This window comes from Neolamprologus brichardi, chromosome 19 (assembly GCF_056152115.1).
Source record: "Neolamprologus brichardi isolate AB-2024 chromosome 19, ASM5615211v1, whole genome shotgun sequence".
NCBI classification, from domain to species: Eukaryota; Metazoa; Chordata; class Actinopteri; order Cichliformes; family Cichlidae; genus Neolamprologus; species Neolamprologus brichardi.
The window spans coordinates 17,320-43,351 of record NC_142122.1 but is presented as its reverse complement, the minus strand read 5'-3'; the positions used below and the strand labels follow the sequence as shown (position 1 = coordinate 43,351).

Sequence of the window (26,032 nt, the reverse complement as noted above, 5' to 3'; positions counted from 1 at the left end):
GGACGTCCCTGGTTAGAGGGTTGACAGGTGTGTGCGCGAGAACACAGACGCTCTGAGGTGGGTGGAGTTCAGCTTAGTTTATTGGGAGGAACAGGAAACACTCGAACAGGACAACGTTTTTCCCTCTGTTCTTGCGTCGGTTCTCCGAATGTTCTCATCCCGTTTGGAGAACGTGTTGTGTGAATTTTATAAAAAGTAATAAAATAGTGCAACTTTTTAAACTTTATCTACATATGAACATCCAACGGATCACTTCACGGTCAACGAGTCCAGACACAAAGTTTACACATTCACAGCCAATCAGAGTGCAGGAAACCAGGGAGGCTGCTGATGACATCATCGCAGGTGGCACTAAACGAGCCAATCAGATGCACTGTACAGAGCCCAGAGTCTGCAGAACACGCTACTGCACCTGGATGAAGGGGAAACCACCTGTCGCCATGACACCATCCCTCTGGTTTCTGAAGTCATGGCGAACATCATCAACAGGAGCTTCAGTCTGAACCAGAAATGGCCGGACCTAAGTTTCCAGGTACGGTCTGGGGTCAGGTTAACGGAATTGTTCGTCCTGTTGTCCTCAGCAGGGCGGAGTCAGAGCAGGCGCCCCCTGCAGGCGGCAGTGTTTACTACAGCTGTAAAGTCCAGCAGAAACCTGAGGGGGGCGCCGAAAGTGCAGGATGGTGTCAGGTACGTCTGTCTGCAGCACTGCCTCACTCCACCTTAAAAGTCAGCGTGGTATAGACCAGGTGCTGGTTCCGGTCCAGGTGTTTACTGGGGGGCTTTGGCTCCGTCGGACGCCTCAATGCCCAGCAGGGCCTGGACCGCCTCCAGCGGCACGCCCTCCGGGGTCTGAATGTGCATGGTGGTTCCATCTGGCCCGTTAACGATCACAATCCCGTCTGAGCCCGGTTCTGCCAGCTGCACCGTCAGCCCCTCCGTCTGGATGTAGATCTCCTCGCCCTCCTGCACCTCTTTGGCCTCCGAGGGGCCCAACTCAGGGTTGGAGGGGCTTAGAGTCTGGATCAGGCTGGATTCAGGCTTGATGACAGATCCGGGTGTAGGGGCGGGCTCAGATGACTTTGTGTCCGTGGGGTCACTGGGACTTGAACCCAGAGCTTTCTCCAGCTCCGTCACCCGGGGTCCGATGTCTGTAGAGCTTGACGCCTGTTCCTGGTGGACGTCATGGTCCTCACCTGGGGTCACTTCCATAGGGGTGTCAGGGGGCGGGGCCTGTGAGGAGCTGTGAGAAAAACATTGCAGTGCAGTGAGACAGGAGCACTTTCCAGAAGTGACCTCACCTGAACTCGATTTTCTAGAAATGGCCGAGTAAAAATACATTCGCCACATTACGGAAACCCTGACCTCACAGGTCACCTGTGATCACATCGTCACCTCAGGGCATGGCTACCACGCACATGTACTTAGCAAACAGCAGGTAGAGACAGCTCACCTGGAGGAGTCAGCAGAGACTGTCAACAGTCTGGTTCCCTCTGGAATCACGAGAGGAGCGACAGAGACCGAGCAGGACTTCAGAGGGGTCACAGAGGTCACCGCGGTCCCACCTGGTCGGACGACATGCAGAGAGATTAAGAAAGCACAGATAGATGTTTTATCTGCAATTTAGGTGTAGATTAGGACATTCCAGCCATACCTGTTTTTGGCGTCTCGAGGCCATTGTGATGCACGGGGACGCTGTTCTCCATCTTGAACCTCTTGGATGGCGGCAGCATCTTAGAGTTCTGGGAAGGAGACTGATGCGGATCAGAACCGTACCTCTAATCTTCAGGTAAACCTCAGTGAGAAGCTGTGGTCGACCTCATTGTCAGCTACGACTCTAAAGCTGTGATTGGCTGCTTAGACTGACCGCCCGACCATGCGGGGACGTAGGCTTATCTTGTTATAACAACTTGGATGCAGGTGTGCTTACCTCCATGTATCGCACGTTCTTATTTGTTGAACTGGAGCCAGGAGACGCTCCAGGAACCACCTTCATCCTGTTCACCTCGTCCAGGATCCCTAGAGACCTGGCCACCTGAAACACAGCACGGTCTGGGTCACCTGTACGCCGCAGGGTCCACTTGTAACAGGTGTTCTGATGTCAGCATGGGCCTCACCTCGATGTTCCTGATTTCCAGGGGCGTGGCTCCACCCTGTGGGCTGCTGATGTAATCCTGGGCGGCCTGCCTCACCTGAGCCTGCAGGGACTCGAACTCACGGTAAATGTCTGGGAAATGAGTTCGACCCGGACCGCCGCGCTCCACCTGGAACAGCCAGGGCACATGATACACTGCAATAGCTGCACATCATTTACAGAGAAAATAAGAGTCAGTGTGATGAGAGAGCAGCTCAGTTTAAACTGTCAGGATATTTATTTATTACAGCTGTTTGTAATGACATGCTCCACTGTCTTGTGCTCACATGATTTGCTCTGGCATTAATAAAGTATTCTGATTCTGAGCCCCTGATGATGTCACAGATCCCGGCAGGTGTGGATAAAGGTTTGTCCTTCGTGTGTGCGTACCTTTGCCAGCATTAGCTCCCACAGACTCATCACTTTGGTCAGACGAGGAAGAACGATGTCCATCAGCTCCTCATCCTCGCACTGCTCCACCACCTGTGAGCGACGTGATAGGACACTCAGGTGTTAGCACATTAGGTGACTACACATAAATCAATATTTTTGAAGACCTTTACTCTGAAAGGAGCTGCTTCCTCCACCTTACCTCCTCTAGACGCTCTCGTCTTCTCTCTACCTGCTGCTCTGCTGTTACCATGGTAACACCCAACTTCGGAGGTCGACCACGGCGACCTCTCCTACTCACGAGGCCCACAGTCACCTGTGAAAAATGAGCAATCAGATTCACCTGAGTGCTAACAGAGCAGGACGAGGTTTCTGTGCAAACTACTGTACAGGTGAGCTCACCTGGACAAGTGACAGATGTAGTCAAAGGTCTAATAAGAGTTGAACAAAGGTCTATTTACAGCAAAGCATCCCGACAGCGCGTGAGGTCGCATATTGTGCTGTTTGTCCCATCACAGACACCGTACACAGAATGATTACTGTGTTTTGCCATTTTGTAGGACGATACTACTTTGTTGCTTTTATTTTGAAGGCAACATTTATCCTTTTTTAATTCAAGTGTGTCTGTGCGTGCATGAATGCAGCTTCTCTGTAAATGTGTCAGAGCCCATGTGTCTGAGAAATGTGAGTTTTCTGAAAGATGAAAGTACTTTTTAGTTTGAATTAGAGCTGGGCGATAGAACGATAACGATGTGTATTGCGAAATAACTTTTTCTCGATAGAAAAGTTAAACTATTGCGATAAACCTCACCGCTCGTCATCTTAAAAAAAAAAAAGAACAGCCAATCCAAATTAAGTAGCGCAGAGCCGAACCAATCATAGCCGCAGCGTCACGTCAGGTGACTTGTTATGTACAGCACAAGTGCCAAGCCGCACATGTGTATTTGGGAAACAGCCAGCCGCCGTGCCGCCCGGGTAACGGAGGAAATGAGTGCCGACTAGAGAAAAATCAACCGAGAGCGTGACCGAAGGTTAGTGAAGAGAAAACAGATGATGGTTCCAACGCCGGAGAGATTGTCGAACAGAAGAGCCACAGAAGTTCTGTAGTGTGAAGGTATTTCAGCTCTTTCAAGTCTGACAAAAACAGAGTAGCGCTCTGTAAATGTGCCGAAAGCAAGTCTGGAAATACAATAAAGCGGTGCATGCTCAGTCTCTGACTGGAAGCGCTGATTCGTCATTCGGCTTTTGTCAGACTAAAGTAACTGTTAAACTGTTTGAAAAGCTCAGCTATACAACAAGGAGAGATTGAGAATTTCCTTTTAGTTCTCAGTTTATTTGATGTTGACAAAAGTTAGTCAATTGTGTCTGTTCTTCTGTAAAACAAACTAAGATTTATTTTTAGAATTAATATTTTGTTTCTAAGTGGAATTGACAATTCAGTTTGTTTTGTTTGTTCTGTTTTGAAGCTTAAACGCTTTAGCGGCTGCCTTTTGTGTAGTTTGCAATATTTGCCTTTATTTATCTGAAAAAATCTCATGTTCCTTAAGTACATCTACCCTGTTGAACTTATTATGGGAAATAAATATTTAAATCAAAACAAGCTGCTGATTATTTCACATTTTTCTTTGACTACGATGACCTGGATGACTGAGAACCTTCACAGACATATTTCACATTTTACTTGTGAGCAACGGCACATTTAAATCTTACAAATATAGTTATTTGGCTTTTATCGTGATATATATCGTTATCGCCTGAAATGAAAAAAACATATCGTGATATGAAAAAATCTTATATCGCCCAGCTCTAGTTTGAATTGGGATAAAGCACACCTGGATCACCAGGTGAAGTGACATAGGAGCAGGCAGCAGTGCACTCTCTGCCAGGGACCTCTGAAGCACACGCAGGGTGAAGTGAGTGAACTGAAGCGGGTTACAAAGCAGCAGTTGTTTGTGCCAGGAGTAAAAATGAACTGAGTCACAGCTGGAGTTTTGTTCTTCACTCAAAGAGGAAGAAGCTTCTGCTTCTCAGTGTCACCTGTGTGCTCTCCACTGCAGACATTGAGCCCGACTGTAATGTTGCAGGGAGCAAATTTCTCTCCAAAGAACAAAGAGCTGAAAAGCTGAAGTCCTTCAACTACAACAGAACAGCGACGGCACTTTCAAAGTCTGGGAACGATGACGACCGGCTAGCTGTAACATGAACTCTCACCGGCAGCCGTTCATCACTTTCATACTGAGCAATCTCACCTTAGGAGGCGGCCCCAGTGACCGTCCCCGCCCTCGTCCCCGACCCCTGCCTCGCCCTCGTCCTCGGGGACGGCCGGGGCCCCGATGATGGAGGCCTCTGAGTCCTACAGCTGCTGCTGGACCCCCCTCCACCTGCAGACGGACAACAGTCAGATCACTGTCGACAGCTGTTATTATCCTGAATGTTTGAGGTGCAGAAAGGGCTAACCAGCCATAATTAGCTGGTTAGTTAACAGCTTATTAACTGTACACAGACAATAAGAAAATAAACTGTAGGATGACAGATCTCTGCTGTGATTGGTGGATGATTTCTCACTTTATTTGTTGCCGTGGCAGCAGGTTTGTCATCCTTATTTTTCTCCTCCTCCTCATTGACGCCAACTGTTGCCGTTTCCTCTGATTGGCTGTTGTCTGGAAGGGGGTGCGGTGTGTTCCCCGGTGGGTCGCCGGGTGGCTCTGGCTCCCCGTGGGTCGGGTTCAGTTTGTAGTGGCGGTTCAGGCCGCCAGCACCAATGTAGGCCTTGTCGCAGGTCTGGCAGCGGTGGGACCGAGACTTGTGGCTGTAGGTGAGGGAGCTGCCGGGTGTGGCGCCATCCTTCCTGCTGCCCCCGCCGTCCTCCTCCTCCACGCTCATGTCAGAGTAGTCGTCTGAGTCGGACTGGTGACTTTCGGCGAGGTCCTCTGTCTTTATGAACTTGTAGTCTTTGGCTTTGTACTTCGGTGGTCTGGAGACCCGCCCGGACCGGGTTTGGACCTTCATTGCTTTTTTCTCCCTCTTCTTTGCCTTCTTCTCCTTCTCTTTTTGCTCACTTCTGTCCTTAGTGGGAGGGGCTGTAGAGGGCGTGGCCACCGTGACACATTGTGCAGCAGGCGCAGCGGTCTGTACTGGGACTGCCGTGACTGTGACAGGTGGTTTAATGGGACTTTTACGGGCAGCAGCCATCGTGCCGTTAGCAGGTGTTTTAATTAATGGAAAGCTAACAGTTTTAGCCACAGTAGTGGGTGGAGTCTTAATTATTGAAGGGATTGGGGTCTTAACAGTGGGTGCCGTGGACACTCTGATTGGTGTTGCCGTGGGTTTCTGACCTACGCTGGAGGCAACTGATGCTGTCTGGCCTGTCAGCTTGTGGACCAATGGTAGCAGTGAGCCGACCACGGGGGCGGGGCTCTGTAGCAGCAGCTGGATGGGCGGGTCTCCAGGATTCTGCTGCAGGAAGAACTGCTGACCCTCCTGACCAACCACGGGCTGGATGTGGATAATCTGAGTGCTGCTCACGCTGCCATTGGCTGACAGCTTCACTTGCGGCTGAGTGACCGCCTTCTGCTGGGTGGCGGAGCCAGGCTTCACTTCCTGTTTGGGAGGCACCTGGATCTGGATCCTAACGGGCTCCGACTGAAAGGACAGACACACAGAAAGTAGATCAAAACACATGATGAGTGTGATTATTCAGAGATTTGTTACCATGGCAACATTAAGATCACAAACTGAGTCGATGAAGAAGTTGGTTTAAGGATTCCTGTGTATGGATAATGAAAATGGACTGATGAGTTCTTATGTCAGTGTGAAGCATTTAAAAGTTCTAAGGGCTCCAAATGTGAAAAGATTGAAGTTCTACATGAAAATTCACAATCAAACCCGTTTTTATGTTTCTGAACCTGAAGCAGGTAAACATGTTCAGAAACACGGAGACGGCAGCTCACTGCGAGCTGCTGCTGCCACGCCTCACCTGCATCACCTGTCCAGGCCCCAATCGAGTTGGATTTTCTCAGCATGGATCTTCCTCCATGTAGCTCTTCATTTGCAATCCCACTCCCATCACACTGCTTTCTGCTTTCCAACTTTCCTCTGTCACTGATATTTCAGATCTCATCTGAAATTCAAAACCTTCTCCTTGTCAGCTAGATCCCATTCCTACAGTGCTGGTCAAGGCCTGTCTACCCTCTCTGCTTCCCCTCATACAGTGATGTCAATACGTATCTGATCACCCTGTGATTTTGCAAGTTCTCTTACTTAGAAATCATGGAGGGGTCTACAATTTTCAGCATAGGTGCATTTCCATTGTGAGAGATAGAATCTAAAAAGAAAAATCCAAAAATCATATTGTATGATTTTTGAACAATTTATTTGTGAATTGGCCCACCCTGTATTCTTCACTTACCACTGGAACTGTTCCTGTTTCCTTTAAAGTTGCTGCCATCACCCCAATATTGAAAAAAACAAACAAACAAAAAAAAACAAAACGGGTCTAGACCTCAATAATTTTGACAATTTTTGTTCTATTTCCAATCTACCATTCCTCTCAAAAATTCTCAAGAAGATAGTTGCCACTAACAATAATCTGTATGAATAGTTCCAGTCTGGTTTTCTGGTTTAATCATGATTCTGCTCTCCCCCCATCCTCCCTCACCCTCTGTTTAGCCGAACTAAATTCATGGTTCTCTTCTAATCTTCTTAAACTCAACAGTAACAAATCCGAGCTTGTCTTGGTCGGCTCTAAATCAACATTATCCAGAAACAACAGTTTCTCTATTACAATCAATACTCAATCAAAAAATAAAACTCGCCGGTCTCCATTTCTTCCTCTGTGGAAAGCTTGGGTGTCATCCTCAACAGTACTCTATCTTTCAATTCACACATCAATAATGTCACTCGGTCTGCATATTTTCAATTGTCTCCGTCCTTTTCTCTCCCCACATGCTGCTGCCACTCTTGTCCATAGCCTTGCTTCTTTTTGGTCTTACTCAAAAATCCATCCACAAGCTCCAATGGGTCCAGAACTCTGCTGCCCATATTATCATCAGGATCCCTTCCATCCATCACATCACTCCTGTCTTGCAGCAGCTTCATTGGCTCCCGGTCAAATATCGCATCAATTTCAAAATGCTTCTGTATACATTTAAGGCTATTCAACATCTCTCCCTCTCTCTGATTTGGTTCAGATCACCATTCCATCTCAGTGTCTTAGATCTTCTTCTCTCTCTCTGTCCCCTCTCCCCGTCTTGCCACCATGAGGAGCAGGGCTTTCAGCTGCTCTGCTCCTCGACTCTGGAACTCCCTTCCTCCTGATATAAGAAATATCACTTCATTCTCTCTTTTTAAGTCTAGACTCAAAACGCACTTGTTCAAAACAGCTCATCCCACATAACACTCTGCTATTTCAAATGTGTTTTATGTCTTATGCTCTTATGATTGTGTAAATTGCTTGCTTTTATTATTCTGCTGTGTACAGTGTCCTTGAGTGCTCTGAAAGGCGCTTTCAAATAAAATGTAGTATTATCATTATTTTTATTATTATGTGACCCACCTTTTTCTGGATCAAGGGGATCGAGCTTCCCGTCTGCATGGCCACCTGCTGGGCCACGCTCTTCAGCTGCTGGGAGGCGTTGTTCGGGCCTTTCAGGTTCTGCTGGGAGACCTGGATCTGCTGCTTTGGGACCTGCTGCTGTGACACCTGGACCTGCTGCTGCTGGGACTTGGTGACCTGGTTGATGACCTGCTGCAGCTGACTCGGATCCAGAGCTGCGCTGTGAGCCGGTTTGATCAGCTGGCCCTGCTGGAGCAGCTGGGCCGCCTCGGTGTCGGAAACCTGGACCACCTGCTGCTTGGTGAGCTGCTCCAGCAGCGCCTGCTGCTCCTCTGCCGTCAGCCCGGAGCTCTCCACCAGGCTGCCGTCTGGCTGCACGTACAGGATGGTGGTGTTAGCCAGGTCGGTGAACTCCGTGGCCACCAGAATGCTCTGCTCCTCCGGCTGGCTCGGCAGTAGCTCCGCCAGCTGAGCCCCGGACGCCACGGGTACACTGTGGCCCGGCTGGTCGCCCTCCGTGCCGGACACGGGCTTCAGATTGCCGCTCTGGTTGCCGGCCGCCGCTACGTTCTCCCCGGGCTTGCTGCTGTGAGCAGCGGGGGTTGGTGGTGAGCCGTCCCCGAGCTGGGCGCTCAGGGCGGTGGGGGGCTGATCCGCGGCCCCCGACGACTCCGGGGCTGTTATTGTTCTGTCACCCTCGCTGTCCGCCATTTTGGCTGTGAGGTTGGAGTCAGTGCAGACACTCGGGGGATCAAACCAGCCGGATCGATCGATCGATTACACCGAATAAATACTGATTTATGGACGCTGTGTGTGTACGAAGCAGAAACGCTCCGCGGGGATGAAGGACGACATTAACGGGAGCAGTGATACCGGGAGCGCTGACGGTTAGCGGGGGGAGATTTGAACTAGCCTAGCTTAGCCCGAGCAGGAGCGGGAGCGCGCATTTCCCGGAGCGGATCCAGTGTTTCACCGTGAAAAGATCCGGCGTGGGTCATCTTTAAAAAAGTTTAAAATCACTTTAAAAGTGTGTAAAATCACAGCCGAGTTTAGTTCACTGAAGATTAATAGAAAATAAAATCGCATTTACATTAAAGATACCCTAAGCGTTTTAAAATAAAGACATTTTGACGAAAAGCTGTTTGTGAGCAAACAGCACATTATGATTGATTAGAGAGTTTTGTATACCGGATATTTCTCTAATTTCATCTTTATATTGATTTACTTTTATAAATGTATCTCCAGAAAACACACACACAAAATCAAGTTAAATTAATCCAGTCATTCATTTTTCACCAGTTTTACTCGTCTGTTCCAGTTAAAAATATTTGTTAATCTGATCCAGTTTCCTTGTTTTCCAGTCAGCTGTTGTCGAGTTTCCGTTTCCGGTCATTAAATTCTGAATGTTTATGTTTATTTATTAATTATAAGGCAGGAGATGGAGTTTTATCGGTGGAGTTTTAGTTTTACCCAGAATAAACAAACAAACACCTAAAATAAATATAAAAACCGGAAGCTGAGGGGAGCCGCGGCGTCTTGATGCTTGTGACCAACAGGTGGCGCAGTTTGCGGACGGCCTCGGTGGAAGCAGTCACGCAGGGCGATGTCACCTGTCCGATCCCCAACACCCAGCTGCACCAAAAACACCTGGATCAACATCTGCGCGGCCTCGTTCGCGGGCAGCTTTCGGTGAGATGTCACGATCTCCTTCACGCGCCGGTGTTAGCCAGCGTGCTAACAGCGTTCGACACTGATGCTAGCCCGGACACTTATGTGTAAACAAAGCGGTGACTGTTTGTTTGTTTTTGTTTATTTAATTATTTCTTTGTTTGTTCACTTCGTTTTGGGGATATTTATTCTCAGTTGTCACCTTCCACAGAACCTTACCGAGCTAACATCAGCCTTTTGCAACGTCAAACCAAACTCCGTTCAGTAAACGGCCATTTTTAAGATCCGCTGAGTTTGGAACACAAGAACAGAAGCTTAAGGGAAACCAAGACTTTCCATAACATCCAGCAAACGGTTCTGCTTTATTTGGCACAAGTCTGCTCCACCGAACAGGCTTTAAATCCGGTTAAATTTCAACGTTTGTTCAGGCTGGTCGCTTTCAAACTGCAGATTCACCTTTATTGTTATTTTAATGAAAAGTAGAATGACGTCGCTGGCTCCCTTATATTGCGTCTGCGCGGCGTGTAGCTGCCAGATGTCGAACCGCAAACATGTTTTTGGCGTAAAGGCTCATTGATAATTGATCAGGAATAGGGACCTTCATGGCGTCCACGCCGAACTCCACTTAACAAACGGAGATTTTACTGTGAATCCGCCTCAGCGAAAATTAGATCAGTGTTCAGCAGCACCGTTTGAGCTTGGCTAGCGTTTTTTTTTTAATTCGGTGTCTGTTTGATCCACTGAGCTGCCGTACTATCGGTAAATCTCAGGCGTTCACGTGCTTCAGGGCGCCGCCCTCGCAGACTGGTGAAGGGTTAAAGATTAAAATCCTGACGGTAGTGAGAGACTTCCTGGCGTTCCCAGAACAGCCAGAAGGTTCTAAACAGATATTCACTGAACTCTTTGGTTCAGGCTCCTGCAGGTGATGAGCAGGTTTTTCACCTGTCCTCAGGTGTATTTCTGTGTTGTTGTTTTTTGCTAGGATCAGCTGAGTTCACCTCGGCAGTAACATGGCTGCTCAGCTGGCCCCGCAGTCTGTCCTGAGGGAGTTCTGCCCACTCTACTACCTGCTGAATGCCATCCCAGCCAAGGTATGTACCTGTCGAGGTGTGGATGATGATGATGGTGTCAGAGATAAAGCTGAGGGGTCCCCTGTTTCCCTGCAGGTGCAGCGGGGCTTCAGGTCAGTCCTGGTTTACCTGACAGCTTTGGACAGTAGCAGTGACTTCCTGGCTGTGGGCAGCAGCATTGGTATGCTCTACCTGTACTGCCGCCGGCTCGCACACCTGAACAAATACAGCTTAGAGGTGAGAGGTCTTTTCCTACAATACTTAGGTACTAAGTGTTGGGGAGGTTTATGTGGACTTGTGTCAGACAGGCAATGGCACACAGGTGATGTCAGATAGCTGGCAGGTTAAATAAAGACAGAAATTATATTTGGATTCTTTAAACGGGTACCTTTGCATCTGCATGATGCGCTCAGACTTTCATTAACTCATGTTTACACTGATGCAGGTGTGCTCAGACAGGTGACAATCATCTCCTGCAGTCATGTGACCAGTGATGCATTCAGGTTCAGGTGTTACAGGTTACATTTGGTTCAACCTCAAACTCTCCTGGAGCCACCTGTGAGAGCTTGAAAAGGTTTGAACAGGAATGAGACGCACCGAGACAGATCACATGATCATAAAACATGTTGCAGTGCATGGTGAGATGTTTGTTCACCACAGACAGGACAGGTAACAAGTTCACACCTGGAAGACCGAGAGACAGGAGACTGCTTTTGACCTGTGTGTGTGTGTGTGTGTGTGTGTGTGTGTAACAGGGGAAGTATGATGCAATCACAGCTGTGAAGCTGCTCAGCTGCTTTGATGACCTGGTTGCTGTAGGAACCTCTTCAGGACGGGTTGCAGTCTTTCAGCTGGTATCTCCGCTTCCTGGTCGCAACAAACAGGTAAGAAGATTGATTGACAATGAACGCTGTTGTTACCCCCTCTGCCTCTGTGCACCCGTGTCACACACACACACACACACAGCTGTCTGTCTCTGTGCAGCTGCGGCGTTTCGACGTTGTCGGCCTCCATAAAGGCTCTGTCACAGCGTTGGCGTGGAGCACAAACGGGATGAAGCTTTTCTCCGGTGACGATAAAGGACGAGTTGTGTTCACCTCTCTGGACCTGGACCAGGTAAATACCAACACTGCCTCCGTCCTGTCCATTGTAACACACCCGCCCTTACACTGTGTGTGTGCGTCCGTGCAGGGGGTGTGTAAGCCTGTGTTGCTGCTGGAGGAGTCCTCAGGTGTGGTTCAGATGGAGTATAGTCACCAGGTGCTGCTGGTATCAACGCAGCAGAGATCCCTGCTATACTGCACACAGAAACAGGAAGTGCTACAGCTGGGCACCAAGCCCCGCAAGAGGTAACCGCAGACCCCACCTATCCCCACCCCGCCTCCCCATCCCCTTACCCCATCCTCATCTCACCTCCTGTTGCAGTTGTGTGTCGTATTTTGAAAGAAATTTTTACACGTTGCCATAGCGACCAGAGAGCATTAAGTGGCAGAGAGGAGGGTGTCAGTGTTGTTGGCACATTTCAGGAGGATGCTGCTAATAAAGTTACACAATTACACAGTGAATTTGCGTTTATTATTATATTTACAAAATGCCACAGTTTTTGTCTTGGTCGTGTCATTTTATTTTCTTATATTTGTCCGCCACACCTTAAAGGCCGGTCTGTGAAAATATTGTCTGACATTAAACCGGTCTGTGGCCCAAAAAAGTTTGGGGACCGCTGTTGTAAGGTAAAGACCCTAAAATTGTACCGGTTACTGATTTAGTGGTACTCGTCTATATTATCTATACCTGTGCTCACTGGTGATACTCGTACAAAGAAGCATCACTTGTACCTGTACTGATACTGTGGAATTTGTGTGCTGTTACAGCAGTGGACGGTTCGGAGCCTGTTTCCTACCTGCTCTCTGTAAACAGAGTGACCTTCAGGTTTTTGCTGCTCGACCTGGACTTAGACTGTGGAGGTCTGACATCAGAGGACAGGTGGAGGACACCCGGCTGCTCAAGCCCCTCTTTAACTCACAGGTACACTGGGAAACACCAACACATACTTATACATATACACTGAAATTGATACACCTGTGTTAGTAACAGACCTGTTTTCTGTACACCTGTCTGACTCAGATACCTCAGTTTGAGTTGTTTCCTCGTCCTGACCCGATCGGAGGGTACCGTCCAGCAGACCGCCAGCTCGGGCTGCTTAGTTGTTTCCTGAAAGAGGGCTGGATCCTCAGTTGGAATGAGTACAGCATCTATGTCCTGGACTGTCTGAACCAGGTACTTCTGATTGAATGATGTGATCTTCAAGATAACTTGGGCTATAATTATTCACGACATTAAGGCTTTTAAATTAAATTCTGGACCAAACAGGGAGCAAGTAAAAGAGAAGCCAGTATGGGAAAAAATATGGGGGATAGGGTTTTTGAGGCAGTGTTAATTTTCACAATAAATTTGGACTTAGTTTCAGTCTTAATTTAGGCATCTAAATTTTTTTCGTTTTAGTCTATTTTCAGTTGACTAAATATCATAAGGTTATCGTAGACTAGAGGTTAGGTAATCTGACCAAAATATAAAATGTAAAAGTGTGTTGTGTTTTTACCAGCGACGGTTGCTCCACACGGTTTATAAACCGTCTTCTTTTACTTCACGTCAAATGTGTTCTCTGGAATTTTGGGCGTCACATGACCAATATAGCAGCTTAACAGACAAGTTCTGAAAACCACGTGCTACTTTTTTTCAAAGCAGCTCCATCCCTTAATAAGGACACAATACTGGTATGTCAACACCTTCGGCAGTAACACAGAGCCAAAGTTTTACTTGTCCACAAAGTAGCCCAAATACTAACATGGATAGCACAAACAAAGGCACTGTGCGGTCAAACTTTAGAACAAAGTTCAATAATATCAATATCACTACTGGAAAGTAAAGTGACAGAGATAAGATGTAATGACCATATGCAGCACTGGGGCTGTGCGATATGACCAAAATCTCATATCCCGATATGAGACATATATCACAAAATGGTGCATTTTCTGTAAATTCAGTGAATTTCGGCATGAAACGACATATTTTTAGATATAAGTTGTAACGGCTGCCATTTCCTTTGTAAGTATTTGTTACATGGTGTGCTGCAGGGAAAAGCCTGTTCTAACGTTTGAGTCTAAGGTTTATTTTGAGCACCTGACGACTCTTTTTTGCTTCTCTTTCGTAAACTCTCTCCATACTCTGTTACGTAACTGAAGAAGCTTCTCGGATGAGAGGTGAAACGTCTTCAAGACCTTGAAAAGGACAAAATCACTGACCGCCTTTACCCAGGGGATGCCATACCCTGCATTTACGGACTTCCTAAGATCCACAAAGAAGCTGTCCCACTCAGACCCATAGTCAGTAGCATAAACTCAGCCACTTACAACATCTCGAAACACCTTGCTACCATCCTGCACCTCTCGTGGGGAACACCCCACACCACATCAAGAACTCCACCGACTTCACCGACAAGGTCCAGAAACTTACCCTGGATCCAGATGAAACCATGGTGTCCTTTGATGTAGTCTCTCTCTTCACGTGCATACCCACCACGGAGGCTGTGGAGACGGTCAGAAAACGACTACAAGAAGACAGCTCCTTGGAGGACAGGACCAACTTCACACCCGATCAGATCTGCATACTGTTAGACCTCTGCCTCACCACTACATATTTCAAATACAACAAAGGCTTCTACAGACAAAAACATGGCTGTGCCATGGGCTCCCCCGTGTCACCTATTGTAGCCAACCTTTACATGGAGGAAGTGGAAAGGAAGGCTCTTGGCTCTTTCAAAGGAAGAGTACCCAGCCACTGGTACAGATATGTAGACGACACCTGGGTCAAAATCAAGACACAAGAAGTGAATCCTTCACTGCGCACATCAACGCTGTGGATAAAAACATCAAGTTCACCAGGGAAGACACGAAGGATGACTGTTTGCCTTTCCTGGACTGCGCTGTGCACATTGAAGAGAATGGCAACCTCAACATCGAAGTTTACCGGAAGCCCACACACACGGACCAGTACCTCCTGTTTGACTCCCATCACCCTCTGGAACACAAACTTGGAGTAATCAGGACCCTACACCACCGGGCAGAACATGTTCCCTCTAAGCCTGAGGGGAAAAGAAGGAACACACACATGTAAAGGAAGCACTCAAAACGTGCGGCTATCCTAAATGGGCGTTCTTAAAGTCAGCAAAGAGGCACAGAAAAGAAGATCAGACACCAGCGAGGGAGGATAAGAAGGACAGACGCAACAACATTGTCATCCCCTATGTAGCCGGTGTATCAGAGAAACTCAGGAGGGTTTTCTCCAAGCATGACATCCCGGTGTACTTCAGACCCAGCAACACGCTCAGACAAAAACTGGTTCACCCGAAAGACAAAACGCCAAAACACAGACTTAACAATGTGGTGTTTGCTGTACAGCAGCGAGGAATGCCCAGACCTCTACATTGGAGAGACCAAACAGCCACTTCACAAGCGCATGGCACAACACAGAAGAGCCACCTCCACAGGACAAGACTCAGCTGTCCATCTGCATCTAAAGGTCAAAGGTCACTCTTTTGAGGATGCCAATGTTCACATGTTGGACAGAGAGGACAGATGGTTTGAAAGAGGAGTGAAAGAAGCATCTATGTCCACTGTGAGCGACCATCTTTGAACAGAGGCGGTGGTTTACGACACCAACTCTCTGCCATCTATAATCCAGTTTTGAGATCCCTCCCCAGACGCCTTAACGCCCACTCACATCCTGGGCCATCTGACCTCAGGAAATCACATGATAGGGTGGGGCCAGGTTTCACAATGAGCTCACCCAAAACCCTGGCTGATTGGGACCCACACCCAGTTTCACACCTGTGATTAGGTAGAGGATCATCAGGGGGTCCTTTTGTCCCTCTGTGGGGGGAAACTCCCACTAGGTTTATATCTGGGACTCTCCACCATTTGACCTTAGAACTGAAGAAGCATCTCGGATGAAGGTGAAACGTCTTCAAGCAACTTAAAGAAGTCCAGACGCTTTTCTTTCCAAGCTCCTTAGACAACATCCATCTTAAAAAGTAGCATCTTAATAACATTTCCCATATTTCTGAACTGCTTTGATTTTGGATTAATTTTGCATAAATCTGAATCTTCTGAGCGTTCTGTGAATGTTGTTTAAATTTCTAACTGATCTGTGTTCTTAAGGTGATCATTGGAGCTTTGGAGAGCAGCGGAGACATTGTGTCTGTCTCCTGCTGTGACAACGAGATCTTCGTCCTGAAAGGAGATCGTGACATCATCCGCCTCTCCAATAGCCCCGAGGGTCTTGCCTCCAACTGTGAGCAACTCCAGCACTACCAGTATAATATCACAGGAGCATAATACTGCCACTACTACTACTAAAAGCCCATTGCCAGTATAATCTCACCAATTCTCTTTTTCACATACCCTCATTCTGTCTGTCAGTGTTGGACCTCTCTGTCTGTCTGTCCTCACCCTTGACCACACCCACCATCCTCCGATCAGTCGGATCAGTGGAAATTGCTCAGCCAATCAGAACCATGGCCATCATTACAGAGGGAGGGGGAAGAGAGGATGGCGAAGGAGGGGAGGGCAGACAGGAGAAAGCAGAGGAAGAAGAGGAGGGAGGAGTGGAGGAAGTGGAGGAGGCAGAGGAGGAGCAGCAAATGGAGGTATGGCTGCTGCTGTGGTTTACCTGGATTCCTGGGACAGCCTGCAGTAACCATACCTGTCCTTTTTGTTAGGGTAACCAGGTGTGTTTGGTCATGATTCCAGGTTACTGAGCTTGGCCAGCTGTCCGGTTTGTTCGCAAGTAGCTCTCGAAGCCGCAGCAGTTCCGTCACTTCATGGGACGGTCTCCATGGAAACGCTCCAGCGAGTGGTTCTTGCGAGCTGACATGCAGACGTTACAGCACCCCCCTGGGTCAGGAGCAGATGCAACAGGAGCTGGTGGTAAAGCCCATCAGAGTGAAGAAGAAAAAGAGGCGACGACAAGGCAAGTGTGACTCCTCCCACTCTGTAAAGCAGAGATGACCAATGTGACTCTGTGACGAGTACACAGAGCAACAGTTTGAACAGGAGACCAGACAGACAGGTGAGTGTGTGATTCTGACCTGTCTCTCTCTCCTCAGACAGCGGCGGTGCAACCCGCCTCTCTGAGAGCAGCTGTTCAGACTCCATGTTTGTAGTTCAGGACGGGAGTGTCAGTGACGGAGGAAGTGGAACTCCTCTGAGCGACCGGGCCTCCCTCGTTGGAGTGGATTTTCAGAACGAGAACTCTCCAGAACACCACCCAAATCAGGGCCCCTGGGAGATGAGAGTCTCAGAGAGAGGCATGAAGGAAGAAGAGGAGGTGGAGGCTTCTTCCCACCAGACTGGGTGAATATCTGAAGATGGTGTTGTTCTGTCTGATCTGCACCACCTGCTGACTGGATTTTCTCTTCCTCCTGTTTCAGCTCCCTGCTCCTCCCAGGCCTGGAGAACCAGCCGGACCCTGGTGCTGAGGTCGTACCCCCAACACCTGATGTGGATCTGCTGCTGGAGTGCACCTTCTCCTACATGCAGAACACTGAGGAAGCAGAGGAGTTGCCAGATCGTCAGCCTCCACCGGCTGACGAGTTTCTTAGCCCTCTGATTGGGCCGGAGGAGGAGGTGTGTCTAAGCTGAAGGTTCTGACAAACATTCATGAACATGTGACTTGTGTGTAAATACAGCTGCTGTTACAGTTGAGGCCCACCTACATTTCCAGGGATCACACCTGCTCAGTCATCCCCTGTGTTTTGGCAAGATGTATCAGTAAGAGTTTCTATTAGTAATGGTATCAGTATCAATAAAGTCTTAACAGGTCAGGGTTTGAGCCTGAAACTCATCTGTGGATCTGCGTGTTTAGCACAGGTGAAGTTAATTTTCCCTCTGTGCATTTAGGACGATGTCCTGGCGCCCTCTGCTGGTATGGCAGACCAAATGTTCCACTCTACTGTGTCCAATTTGGACAGGAAGCCCAGTTTGTCCAGCGATGAAGACGATGACATTTACAGCCACACGCTGCCCCCTGCTGGTAATGCTGTGGACACCCTCACCTGCCTGACCAATCCAACGGAGAATTCTCAAGACCAGGATGGCCAGGAGAGAGACCGGCTCAAACCTGACCAGGTTAGACAGAAACCTGACTAGGTGAGACTTACACCTGTGCAGAGAATCCTTCATGTCTCCTACGAATGTGTCTTTTAGTTGGCGGAAAGCTGGATGGGGTACTCAGGACCAGGATGTGGGATACTGAGCCTGCAGGTGACGGACAGGTAGGCTCTCTTGATCCCTCAGGTGATGAGTAGGTGAGTGCAGATGTGTGACAGGTGTTCTTTTTCAGGTATGTATGGTGTCTGGACTTTAAAGGTGGGCTGTTCTGCAGCCCTCTGCCTGAAACTGGACTCACTTGGCAGCGCTTTGAGGATAACGTCCACCAGATGGCATTATCACCTTCAGGTAAGCGATAATGTCTTTACTTGCTGATGTCATTGTTGTTTTATAGTGAGTATACTGTTACCTGTGTAGTTGAATTATTTCCATATTACCTGTCTAACCCTGCAGGTAACCTGTTGTGGAAGGTGGAGCAGAAGAGCCTGACGGCATTCGCGTGTGCTAAGTTTTCGGCGAAAGGAAAACGTCACTGGTACAAAGCTGTGGAGCAGGCGGCATTCGTCGCTCTAAGTGATGACTCTGCCTGGATCATCAGGACCAATGGGGATCTCTTCCTGCAGACAGGTAACTATGTACCTGTACAAATGGCTCTGCCTGAATGTCACAGTAAACTCTGTTTTTACAGAACTACAGCTGAAGCATTTCCTGTCTAACGTGTGAGCTTCCTGTCAGCTGATCCTTCAGAGGTCTGTGTTGGTGGATTAGTCTTCATGATGTCGCTGCAAACTTTTTTTTAAAACAAAGCGGTTGAGACACACAAATATTATTCCACTTGCAACGTCATCAGTCACCTGAGTGCCTGAGCAGGTGTTCTCACCTCCTCTGATTGCATCAGGAAGTTCTAGACTCACTGAGAGGAAAAACGTGATTCTCTCTTTCTTCTTTTTTTTTTTCCAACATCCATAACTTTATGTAAACACATACGGCTGTAAAGTGTGTGTGACCAGCAGAGTGCGCCTTGCCATAGAGGTTTCACCTGCCTCCAGCTCTGCTGTCAGGAGAGACTAGGATTAAACAAAATCAAACCCAGATCAATAAAACAGGTTCTGAGGAGAGCTCTGCTCACTGTGACTGCTGAACATCAGTAAGGTCAGAGCTCCTCCTCTCCGCCACACATGATCGATCTGCTCGACCCCATGACCATCGGTCATAAAACCGAACCAATGAAAAGCCACCGATCAGGCTGCTGTTAACCAACCAGCCCGAGAGCTTAAACCAGGCTGACCCTTTACGTCAGATAAGCTCTGTAATGAAACTCTTACACTGTGTGTCTCAGGTCTGAGCGTGGAGCGGCCCTGCGCTCGCTCCATCAAGGTGGAGACCCCCTGCGTGTTCAGCCAGGTGTGTGTGCGGGCAGGTGTGGTGTGGGCCCTGAGCGAGCACCAAGCTTTATTCTACCGAGAAGGCCTGAACAGCTACTGCAGTGAGGGTGAGGGCTGGAAGTACGACACCATCAGGTACTGTTACCGTAATACTATCATAGGTCTACAGTACTACTGTAATACTACTCTATTACTGCAGCAAGGGTAGAAAGTATAACATAATTATGGATAGAGATGGGAATTCTGGTTCCATTATCAATTTCATCAACTGTCATTGGCTCCAATTTGACACTCATCACCATCTCTAAGCAGCATATCAAAAACATGACATTAATGCATATTAACGCCATGCTGTGTTTCCGCTCTTTGTTGTGATCAGCGTTGGGGTCATTACTCAAAGTCATTTTTTTAAAGTAATGCAGTATGTTACTTAATTACTTCCAAGAAGAAGTCATTCTTTACACTATTCGTTACATTGCTATGGCATTTCTCTGTAAAACAACCTGAAACACATTGTTAAACAGTAATTATGAGACAATATAAACTTCAAGCTACAGCCCCACACACCAACACAAATATGTGTCCTAATGAGGACACACATGTTTCTCTTAGTATTTGGGTATGAACACAAAGCCGACAGCACAAAGAGACGTGAAAGTGATTCATGTAGGCTCTTTACCTGACAATATAAAGTGAGTTGAGGCAACTGTTGTTTGGAGTTTTATAAATATACAAATTGAAAAAAACGAGGCTGCAGCCTGACCGTTTGTTACCTGATGAAGTTCAGCAGCAGCTGGCTTCACTGCAGCTCACAGTGCGTGGCTGGGGTCAGCTGTTACTCAGGCTTAGCCAAGAACCCAAAGTGACGCTAACTTAGTGTTAGCATGCTGTCTATGCAGTTGTGTTAGCAGCATTACACAGTTGCTTCAGTCCTGGATGCAGATTTCCATTTTGCCATTGCCATCTCATCCTTTTGTGCAATAAAAACAAGAGTTATGTCCATATCCACGGGGGACACTCCCTGCTATTTTCCTCCTCCGAGAACTCAAACCAGCTGATTGTAGTACACGAGCTGATAACCCTGATCAACAGGCAAGCTGACTAACGATTACAAGGAATTGAACTACTTGTACTACTACTACTACTGTAATACTATTATACTACTACTATACTTCAGTAATACTATGACATTTGCATCAGATGACAGCAGTCAACTTGAGGCACTTTACACAGTACACACAGTAAACACTAAAATATTAGAGAAGAAACAGAGCAACAATCAACGCCTACGAGCAGCACTTGGTGACAGCGGAGAGGAAGAACTCCCATTTAACAGGAAGAGACCTCTGACAGAGCTGTTGGATGTGAGAAGGATTTTGAATCTATTTTTGGACCCGGTGAAGAGAAGCTGGTGTGGGAGAAACACTGTCTTTCTGGAAGCGGTGTGAACTAGCAACACAGGTACACACCATCAGGTACACTCCTCACCACCTGTGTATGTGTGTGTGTCACAGTGAGGCTCAGGGTCTGGAGCTGATGTGTGTTGCCCTGGGAGACGGTGGGACGGCATGGGCTCTGGATGCCAGCGGCAGCCTGTGGTTTCGGACTGGCGTGTGTTCGTCCAGACCGCAGGGCGAGGACGATCACTGGTGGCAGGTGAGCCTTAGCGTCTGTACGACAGACTGTATGTTAACGATGACAGCCAAAGAGGTTTCCATCGTTAGGGTCTCTGTTGGAGGCATTCTGGTTCAGCCCGTGTCTCTCCTTCAGATCAGCATCTCGGACTACGTGGTCTTCGATCAGGGCAGTCTGTTCCAGACCCTGCTGCAGGCCACGCAGAGTGTTGCCACGGTAACCAGAGCACCCATGGAGCGCGTTGTGGCCTTCCTGTCACAGTACTCCCAGTGCCAGCCAAGCCTGGTCAGCGCCAATGCCAGCGGAGTCTGGGTGGCCTCGGGCCAGAACCAGCTTCACCTAGCACGCGGCAGCCTCGTGGGTTAGTAAAGTCCAGTAGAGTCCAGTAGAGTCCAGTAAGCTCTAGCTGGCTCTAGGCTGATTTGTCTTTTCGTCTCAGGAACTTTCTGGCAGAACGTAGTTCCCAGAGGAACCGTCTCTGCCACCAGGTGGACCTTCATCACATCTTCAGCGGTGCCTCACAGAGAAGGTAACACAGCTGGACACACCCATACCTGAGCCCTGTACCAAGCTTAACCCTATCCCCGTGTCACCTGATTTTCAGGTACCTTCCTATGGCTGGCTCAGAGCAGGAAGGACTTGTTCTGCGTTTGGGATCAGGATGGAGAGCTCCGCCCCTCGTCAGTCCTTTTACCACCTGAGGTAAACACACCTGCCACCTGTCTGTGTCTTAAGGGTTACCTGTGTCTTCATCTCATGGCATGCTGTGTGCGCTCAGGTGGAGCTGACTCACCTGTCCGCCTGCCGGGACGCTCTGTGGGGGCTGGACACGCACGGCCGGGTCAGCATTCGGACTCTGTCCCCGTCCTGCCCTGCCGGACTGCATTGGACCCCCCTGGACCTGAGCCAACTCGGTGCGTACCTGAACTCACTCTGATACTTCTGTGTGCGAGTGGGTGAGCCCATCAGATCAAAGCTTAAAACTCATTGGCTGATGAGTTGTGACTGCCAAGCTGTAATTTAAAACAAACAAAACGTGTCAGTGGGGGTGTCCAAATTCTGGGGCTGCATCCTCCTGAGGCCGCATTTGTAGACCGATTACGTCACAGCGACGCGCCGAATCCGGACGACAAATGCGTCCTCCTTTTCCCCAGATTTGAAGGATGGGTCGGGTGTGTCCTTCGTTGCCCACCATATCCCAGAATTCATAGCGTGGCCCAGCCAGTTCCAGGTTTCAACAATGGCAGGCGTTGTAATATTACTCTTATTACTCTTATTGGGTCACAAAATAAACTTTTAAGATATTTTCACAATGTAGCTGTGTAAACTTCAAATATCTGCTCGGTTTATCAAGATATCACGTATTTGCAAAAGTGCTCCGAAGTTTTCGGCGACGTCTGTTACCCACCAGCTCGACAGCTAGCCAGGGCGATGACAGCAAACTCCCCGCACATCGTTTTCAAACTTTCACTACTCAGGTTAAACACGAGTCCCTTAGACAACCTAAAAATGTTATTGTTTGGCTTTTTTCAGTGTCTTATTCGTTCCTGAGTAAATCGGTTTGGCTGAGATTAAAGTTTTAGTTTTCACACAGCTGAATAAACATCAAACAGAAAACTGATTAAACAGAAGTGTGAGATGGTCGAGAATTTACGCCAGTGTCCTGTAATTTTAGATAGCAAGGAGCAGACGGCCGAGTTTATTAAACTCCACCGAGACAGCGGTGACGCAAATCTGAAGGCTCGACCGTCATATTTTACAGCTGTTTACTTCTGGCCTACCCGACCTTCTGAGGACCCGGGCCACGTAGAATGTGAAGGACGGGTCCGCAAGAGATGCAGCCTCTATTATATAACAAACCTAAAAACAGGAAGCAGCGACACACTTCGATTTTAAAAACTGCTGTGAAAGGGATCAGCAAGAAACACACACACACACGCACACACAGCAGCTGTGTTTCTGTGTCACACTGACAGTTGGAACTTATGTAACAGGGCGGCACTTCATAGGTCGGTGTGTGTGTCTGTGAGTGTGCGTCACACTGCGACCTGTCTCAGATGTCCGGTCTGTTTTTAGCCCACTGACCTTCTCACTATCTCAGGTCACATGACTGGCGTCCTCTCTGGAGTCAGCGGTCTCTTGTAACGTTTCAGTTTCACGCAGAGAAAAACACAGCGACTTCAGACGGGTGTTGGTTGCTAAAACAACCGTTACTGTTTGTTTTGAAGCTGGGAGAAAGTCATTTAGCTCCTCCCACCAGCTCACACAGATCCAATGAGAATCTTATTTACAAAGAACACATGATGTCACACACTTTGTGATGTCACATGTTCTTTCTTTATTAAAAAATGATAAACTCGTGTGTGTGTGTGTGTGTGTGTGTGTGTGTGTGTGTGTGTGTGTGTGTGTGTGTGATCACAAATGAGGGATTTAACTCAACTATCAGTTTGTCAAGCCTTCCCGTGTCTGGTCAGGTTTCCAGTGTTGAGTCAAAGCCGCAGGCTTCCCTCCTGGGCAGCACAGTGGTAAGCACTGCTGCCTCACAGCAAGAAGGTCCCGAGTTCAATTCCACCATCAGACTTTCTGTGTGCAGTTTGCATGTTCTCCCTGTGTTTGCGTGGGTTCTTTCCGGGTACCCCGGCTTCCTCCCACAGTCCAAGAACACGCAGTTAGTGGGGCTAGGTTAAGTGGTAACACTAAATTGCCCATGGGTGTAAGTGTGAATGGTTATCTGTGTCAACAGACAACAGCCTGGTGACCTGTCCACGGTGCACCCCCGACCCCAAGAAAGGATCAAAATGTTCTACTGTTACTTTAAAAAGTAAAAAGGGTTTTCAGGTCGTGTTTAATCTGTGCTCCTTGGTCAGGCTCAGATCAAACTGCTCTGTTTTTCGTATGAGTCCAGGAGAAGGTTTCAATGTTTCCCTTTGTCACGATGAGCTCAGGTAAGACATCACCTGTGTGTTACAGGAAGTGTGCGTCTGGTGAGCGTGAGCTGTGGCAGTCAGAACGTCTGGGCCGTGGACAGCCGAGGAGTCGTTTACTTCAGAGTCGGGACGCAGCCGCTCAATCCCAGCATGATGCTGCCGGCCTGGATCCAGATCGAACCACCTGTACAGGTAACATCGAACCACAGGTAAACCCGCCTAACTTCAGCAGGGTCATTTTCAGGTGCTTTGAATACTAAGTGCTTGTATCAATATGGGTGAATGAGCCGAGTCGTATAAAGTGTGTAGAGTAGAAAAGCTCTTCATAAGAAGTCTGTGAAGGTTCTCAGTCGCCCAGGTCATCGTAGTCTATGGAGCTCAGAAAGACAAATGTCTGTACTTTAAGTCCTGGGTCATTCGACCTCAATAAGTCACATGATAGGGTGGGGCTAGGTCTCACAGTGGTTCACCAGAAACCATGGCTGATTGTGACCCACACCTGTTTTGACAGCTTGGCTCGTGTGATTAGGTAGAGGATCAGTAGTTGGTCCATGACCCTTTTGGGGGGACACTCCCATAGGGCTTAGCATCTGGACTGCACCAGTTGCTCTCAGTAGTCAAGAAGCTTCTCGGATGAAACGTCTTCAAGAAATCCAGACACTTTTCTTTCAAAGCTCCTTCGACTCTACGTAAGAAGTCCATTTACCATTCGTTTAAACCTCTCTCACGCCTCTTTCTCTCCACCTGTAATTTTCCCTTTATTAACTTCCTGTTTCATGAAGGTAAAGCCTCAGAAGCAGTGACACTTGTCCAGGTGACTGTGATGTCTTGTCTTTGCAGCCGATCGGAGTGCAGCTGATGAGCATTCAGACGAGTCCTAATGACAGGCTACTCTGGGCGCTCGACAACAGAGGAAGCGTTTTCGTCAGGACCGGGCTCAGCGACGAGATGCCCGTTGGGACAGACTGGGAGCTGGTTCCAGGTACTCACCTGTGTGACGTCATCACCCACCTACACCTGTCTGTCTGTGAGTGTGTCTCACTGTGTGTGTGTGTGTGTGTAGGTCTGGCTGTCAGTCAGCTAGTCCTCAGCTGTCGGACTGCGTGGGTTCGTTGCGTAAACGGAGATCTGGCTCGCCGCTACGGCGTCTCTGAACGAAACCCAGCCGGAGATTACTGGAAGAAGATCCCTGGGAATGCCAGCTGGTTCACTGGTAAGACTGGTTTATTCTGTTTTATACTGGTGCACCGATACTTGACACAGCTGTGTCTCAGGTGTGTTTCTCCCTCTCTGCAGTCACTCCAGAGGATGAGTTGTGGGCAGTGACTCAACTTGGCGGATTGTCCCATCGGCTGACGAAACTCCTCCCACAGACGACCCTCAGACCCCCCCCCTCAAGCCCCGCTCTTGGAGGGGATGATGTTGATGACGAATGGGAGCTCATCTAACCTGTGACAACACAGCGTCGCCTGACAGTGCTGTGACACATCAGTGACAGCACTTCCTCTTCCTTAGGGACAGACAGGATGTGACATCACATCTGGGCTTCCTGTGATGGCTGCCACTCAGGTAGGCCAGGTCGTTGCTGGGAAATGAAGTGAATGTTTTATTTAGGTTTTAACAGGAAGCACTTTAACTGCAGAAGGGAGGGGCAGGGTGCCCCCTGAGATCAGTCCTGATTGGATCTATTCTACTTGGTTCTTTTTTAACTTATTCTAACGGGGTCATTGTAAATAGAGATGTTAAAGGGATGTGTCACTGACTTGAAGCGGCTCCACTTTCTTCCTCTGAGGCTCATTAAAAGTTGTATTTACCATGGTATAGACAGAAGCTCCGCCCACTAACACAGCAGCATGAAAACAAGTAAAAATCCTCCGGAGACTGAATCAAAAACAGAAATGGGGACTCTAATGGACAGCAGTGTAGTTCTGGTGTTGGCCCAGGTGTTTAGTGGACCTTTAAGCACCGCCTGATTGTCTCTGACAGTGTTGCCATGGGATCTTAAGCAGCTGTGATGTCATCCTGTGTAGACTGATTGGACAGAGTCAGTGTAAACTCACCTGTTGTGTTTCATCCATTAACTTAATAAACACATTTAAACACTGA

At 48.2% G+C, this 26,032-nt stretch overlaps 2 protein-coding genes across 7 annotated transcripts; one reads left to right on the top strand and one right to left on the bottom strand.

Moving 5' to 3' along the window:
• Positions 1-62: 62 nt before the first annotated feature.
• Positions 63-12,182, bottom strand: znf839 (zinc finger protein 839). Of its 2 annotated transcripts, XM_006800558.3 has the most exons (11): positions 11,498-12,182; positions 8,076-11,378; positions 5,087-6,163; positions 4,771-4,902; positions 2,724-2,837; positions 2,522-2,614; positions 2,115-2,261; positions 1,928-2,032; positions 1,652-1,739; positions 1,451-1,562; positions 63-1,240 (listed from the first exon to the last, which is right to left on the bottom strand). In XM_006800558.3, exons 2-11 carry the CDS (start codon positions 8,784-8,786, stop codon positions 769-771), a joined length of 3,051 nt encoding a protein of 1,016 aa, XP_006800621.2. In that variant the 5' UTR covers positions 8,787-11,378; positions 11,498-12,182; the 3' UTR covers positions 63-768. The 2 variants fall into 2 exon arrangements, with proteins under 2 accessions (XP_006800621.2, XP_087688880.1); XM_087832754.1 differs by having other exon boundaries at positions 8,076-12,182.
• Positions 9,402-26,032, top strand: tecpr2 (tectonin beta-propeller repeat containing 2). 5 transcript variants are annotated; one of them, XM_087832753.1, is made up of 27 exons: positions 9,402-9,764; positions 10,726-10,834; positions 10,910-11,050; positions 11,569-11,697; positions 11,798-11,929; positions 12,005-12,162; positions 12,685-12,838; positions 12,938-13,090; positions 16,030-16,162; positions 16,291-16,517; positions 16,621-16,844; positions 16,981-17,223; positions 17,301-17,496; positions 17,770-17,997; positions 18,076-18,143; positions 18,212-18,327; positions 18,433-18,606; positions 19,319-19,499; positions 20,879-21,020; positions 21,135-21,360; positions 21,439-21,528; positions 21,604-21,701; positions 21,778-21,913; positions 23,970-24,118; positions 24,767-24,908; positions 24,990-25,139; positions 25,223-26,032. In XM_087832753.1, the coding sequence occupies exons 2-27, from the start codon at positions 10,754-10,756 to the stop codon at positions 25,372-25,374; spliced, it is 4,023 nt and encodes a 1,340-aa protein (XP_087688879.1). In that variant the 5' UTR covers positions 9,402-9,764; positions 10,726-10,753; the 3' UTR covers positions 25,375-26,032. The 5 variants fall into 5 exon arrangements, 4 of the variants coding, with proteins under 4 accessions (XP_087688879.1, XP_006800622.1, XP_035767894.1 ...); XM_006800559.3 differs by having other exon boundaries at positions 9,403-9,764; positions 16,621-16,840; positions 16,977-17,223; XM_035912001.2 differs by lacking the exon at positions 9,402-9,764 and adding an exon at positions 9,811-9,862 and having other exon boundaries at positions 16,621-16,840; positions 16,977-17,223.

Excerpts from the sequence above, each read along its gene's own strand:
- znf839 (XM_087832754.1), bottom strand. The coding sequence starts at position 8,786 with ATGGCGGACAGCGAGGGTGACAGAACAATAACAGCCCCGGAGTCGTCG. Across the intron at positions 6,164-8,075 it reads TCCCCTTGATCCAGAAAAAG|TCGGAGCCCGTTAGGATCCA; the intron begins GTGGGTCACATA and ends CTGTCCTTTCAG. Across the intron at positions 1,740-1,927 it reads AGAACGTGCGATACATGGAG|AACTCTAAGATGCTGCCGCC; the intron begins GTAAGCACACCT and ends TCTCCTTCCCAG.
- tecpr2 (XM_087832753.1), top strand. The coding sequence starts at position 10,754 with ATGGCTGCTCAGCTGGCCCCGCAGTCTGTCCTGAGGGAGTTCTGCCCA. Across the intron at positions 16,845-16,980 it reads AAGAGGCGACGACAAGGCAA|CGGCGGTGCAACCCGCCTCT; the intron begins GTGTGACTCCTC and ends CTCCTCAGACAG. Across the intron at positions 25,140-25,222 it reads GAATGCCAGCTGGTTCACTG|TCACTCCAGAGGATGAGTTG; the intron begins GTAAGACTGGTT and ends CCCTCTCTGCAG.